At 33.8% G+C, this 4,307-nt stretch overlaps 1 protein-coding gene across 1 annotated transcript in view; it reads right to left on the bottom strand.

The window, feature by feature from the left end:
• Positions 1 to 283: 283 nt before the first annotated feature.
• The window catches only part of LOC106467702, a 19,327-nt gene continuing 15,303 nt past the window's right edge, over positions 284 to 4,307 (bottom strand). The window contains exon 3 of the mRNA XM_013928079.2: positions 284 to 2,640. Within this exon, the coding sequence (XP_013783533.2) occupies positions 353 to 2,640 (2,288 nt within the window). The 3' untranslated portion in view covers positions 284 to 352. The remainder of the gene's footprint in view (positions 2,641 to 4,307) is intronic.

Here is a 4,307-nt window from a genome sequence, read left to right as displayed (position 1 = left end):
GCGTACACGAAACCTAAATTAACAAGGATCAAAATAGCATCATCGTTTGGCATAAAATTTAACTAACAGTGAGATATTATTGATAAGGCATAACATCGTTCAGTAACAAAATTATCAAAAAATAAGCTTTAAAAAACTTTACCAACTAATCTATTGGTGGAGTAAAATGCCTCACTGGTTCAGGTGTCTTTGAATATATGTATAAATAGAGAGAAATGGAACAAACTACTTTGGTTTGCAATAAATATCACTACATTGAGCTTATATTTTATTCGTTCTGATCTACATACTGTATATTTGTTTTGATAACATGTTTCATTAAATGAAAAGACAGTAGATTGTTCTAGACCATTTATGGACTCATTAAATTGAACTTTTCTGTAATTGATTTAACACTTGGTGTATTTTTGTTGTTTTTTTCTTTTGTTGCGAAGTGTTTCAAATTTCCATTTTTGTAGAAAGCTGTATTCTGAAGTGAGTCGGGAGCAGAATTTTCGTAAAAATGATCATTGTTTCTTTCAGCTTTCAGAACATCGACGCACTTTTTATCAGAAAGGCATCCATAACGATCGGTTAGTTTGATAATTTCATTAAAGTTCTCTAAAGTTCTAGGAGTTGTCAAATATCCGATAAATTTGTTGTTTATTTCTTCATTGTGTACAGACATCTTCGCATTAGATTTCTTCCTGCTTTTAATTGATTCATCGAGATTTCTTCCAAAATTGACCTTAGAATTAGGTGCTCTTCCAAATCTGATCGTGGAACGTGGCACTCTACCAAATCCAACACTTCTAATAGAAGAATCACTTGTTTTTTGAAGTCTCTTCACGGAACTTTGTGTCCTACCAAATCTGATCATGGAATTTGGTATCCTACCATTTCTGATTATAGAAGTTGGCGTCCTTCCAAATTTGATCATGGAACTTGGTGTTCTACCAAATCTGATCATAGAGTTTGGTGTCCTACGAAATCTGGTCATGGATATTGGTGTCCCATCTGTTCTGTTCATGAAATTTGGTGCCCTACCAAATCTGATCATGGAAGTGAGTGCTCTTCCAAATCTCACCATGGAGCTTGGTGACCTACCAAATCTGATCATGGAAGTGGGTGCTCTACCAAATCTCACCACGGAGCTAGGTGACCTACCAAACCTGATCATGGAAGTAGGTGCTCTACCAAATCTCATCACGGAGCTTGGTGACCTACCAAATCTGATCATGGAAGTGGGTGCTCTACGAAATCTCATCACAGAGCTTGGTGACCTACCAAATCTGATCATGGAAGTGGGTGCTCTACGAAATCTCATCACGGAGCTTGGTGACCTACCAAATCTGATCATGGAAGTGGGTGCTCTACCAAATCTCACCACAGAGCTAGGTGACCTACCAAATCTGATCATGGAAGTGGGTGCTCTACCAAACCTGATCATAGAGCTTGGTGATCGACCAAATCTAAGTATAGAATTATCTGCTCTCCCAAATCTATTCAAAGAACTGTCAGTTTTATCAAATCTTGCTGCAGAATTAATTAGCTTATTAAATTTAAATAAAGGTATGACGTTTTTACGAAACGTAACAACAGAATTAGGTTTTCTTCCAAATCTTACCACAGACTTTGTTGTTTTTCCAGATCTTAGCACAGCATTTGGTGATCTTCTAAACCGGGTCATTGAAATTGGATTTCTGTCAAAAGTGATATCACTGTTTGTGCTTCTTTTATGAAGTTTTTTCTCTGAAAATGGTCCCAATATCTCATGGTTTGAATCAGAAAATAAACCACATTTTTCTATTGGTCTTTGGCAAATTACATTCCTGGATACTTTTCTGGTATATCTTGGGATGTCCTTGTGATCTCCAATAGTAGCTAGCTTTTCTAAACCTTTTATGCAACTAAGAAAGATAAATGGTAATGTATTATAATTTTTCTGGAATTTATTTGAAACATAGTTCTTAGAAAGAAATTCGTAATCAGGTTGCACTGAATGAGAAGTTCTCAAATTTTGATCGTCTATTGCATCGAAATCTAACTTATTTAGTGTCGTAGATGAAATACCACGTTCAGAATCATATCCTATATCTGAATATTCTTTCACAGACCTTCCAAACCTAACAAGTGCATTTCCGTTACGAGTCTGCAACGCAAGTGGTTTGGCCTTGCCGCTTCTTTGTTTGTTGTTTCTAAAAGTGTCCAGAACTTTTACTTTTAGGAGGTTTGACAAGTAATACTTTTCTTGATTATGTTTACCAAATGAGTCAGAGGTTCTGAGTTTCTCCATAGTTTGTAGGTTGAAAGGAAAATAAAAATTTAAGAGAGTAAATAACAAGTTAGACGTGACGTCAGAGGAGTATTTCGATGTGGATTCGGTGTTTCGTCCAAATCGTATAAAAACATTGTCCGGACTTTGTCGTTTAACCTTTTTAGCTTCTTCATAATGAACGTTCACCATATTTTCTTTCAGTGGAACTTGGTAAAACCCTTGGGGGAAGAAGTTGTTTGTCAACATCTGAAGCTTTGGATATTGATATACATTAGAAAGAGTGTTGCTGTCAGGGCGGTCATTCGGAAACTGATGTTGATTGCTCAGAATTTCATCATTAAATGAATTCCCGAAAATTCTTCTCTGTACATCATTTTCTTCAGCTGAAGTGTAAAATAAATCAGTTGTAAGATATTTTCACAAGAAAATTTATCATGAGAGTTTAACAAATTCTGAATTTCTTATTAACGTTATTTTTTATTCGTGTGTGTTCTTCTATCAAGTTGACTCAAACATCCAACGTTTTCTAGAGTAAAATATTCATATTGTTTAAATATTTTGGTATTAAGTCTTCTTCGTTATTAGTATGTAATGTACACACTTTCATAACATACTGGTAAAAACAATAAATATAAAACACCAAGTGATGAAGTAAGAAAGCCTCTTAACTTACAAGATGTGGTAAAACCTCGCAGTATGCGTTTAATAAATTTGAAGCACAATACCATGACATGTCTGTTGTCCAAATGAGACGACCAATTCGCAGCATACACAACAAGCACGTGAAGAACACGTAAACATCTTTAACAACAGGAATGTCATGATAAAATACCTCTGTGATGAGTTGGAAATACATTCACATGATTTTCAAGAGTTATTATTCTAATAATAAAACATTTTATATTTCATTAGTAAGAAAAAAAAGCAATGAATGAGGTAGAGACAGTTACTGTTGTGATAACCAAAATAATAAAAAAACACATATGTAAACGTTACGGTTTAAACGCTGAAAGCCGACGAAATATTGGAAAACCAACAGGCCTAAGAATTGCTATAAAAATAAGTTTACTTGTTTTTATGACTATAGATGCTATTGTATTTATCGAAATGGATTTACTAAAGTGACGATATTCTGCGACAAACAGAAGCTGGATGAAAGATTTGTGAAATTCATAATTATGGTGTTAAAATTACTTATAAGACAAAAAATCATTTAGATATGTGTTGCACTTAAAGGCTTTCGTATTTTGCCAATAAGCTAAATTCAGATTTATGTAAGGCCAATACTTTTATTTTAAGAAATTCAATTTATTTCTTTAGCCTTAAGTATAAACCATTTTAAGGGTAAGTGTTACTGACAATTTCTAATCGCTCACTTACGGCGAATGGCATGGATGAAATTTATCCCTGGAAAGGTTACAAAGTTGAAATATTTTTGTGCTGCAGTATATCATTGTCTTTTTGTAAATAGTTACTTATTGCAGGATTAAACAGATATTTTGTAACTAAAGTATTTGTTTATGAAAATATATTTCATTTCAAATTTCAAGTTTGAAACATGCATGTCGTTGTGCATGGAATGTTTTGATTAAGGTTATAGAACTTTATTGTAATTTAGTATATCAGAAGAGAGTGGGTGAATCAAAGTTTAAGAAAGATAGCAATTAAAAAAGAATCAAACAATTAGAATATTTTAATATTCAGATATTGTGTACTTTGTGGCCAAATCAGTAAATATGACCTTAATAGATTATGTTAATTACCTCTGTAAAAAGTTTAAGTTAAAAGTAAAATTGTTGAAAATAAAAATTATGAGCGACTTTTAATACCATATACATTTTTTTAGAAGGTAAGATTTGTTTGTTTGTTTTTGAATTTCGTGCAAAGCTACACGAGGGCTATCTGCGCTAGCCATCCCTAATTTAGCAGTGTAAGACTAGAGGGAAGGCAGCTAGTCATCACCACCCACCATCAACTCTTGGGCTACTCTTTTACCAACGAATAGTGGGATTGACCGTAACATTATAACGCCCCCACGGCTGAAAGGGCG

This window comes from Limulus polyphemus, unplaced genomic scaffold (genome assembly GCF_000517525.1).
Source record: "Limulus polyphemus unplaced genomic scaffold, Limulus_polyphemus-2.1.2 Scaffold2712, whole genome shotgun sequence".
Lineage (NCBI taxonomy): Eukaryota > Metazoa > Arthropoda > Merostomata > Xiphosura > Limulidae > Limulus > Limulus polyphemus.
Note: the sequence above shows the minus strand (reverse complement) of the source record. Positions and strands in the feature narration are given on the sequence as shown.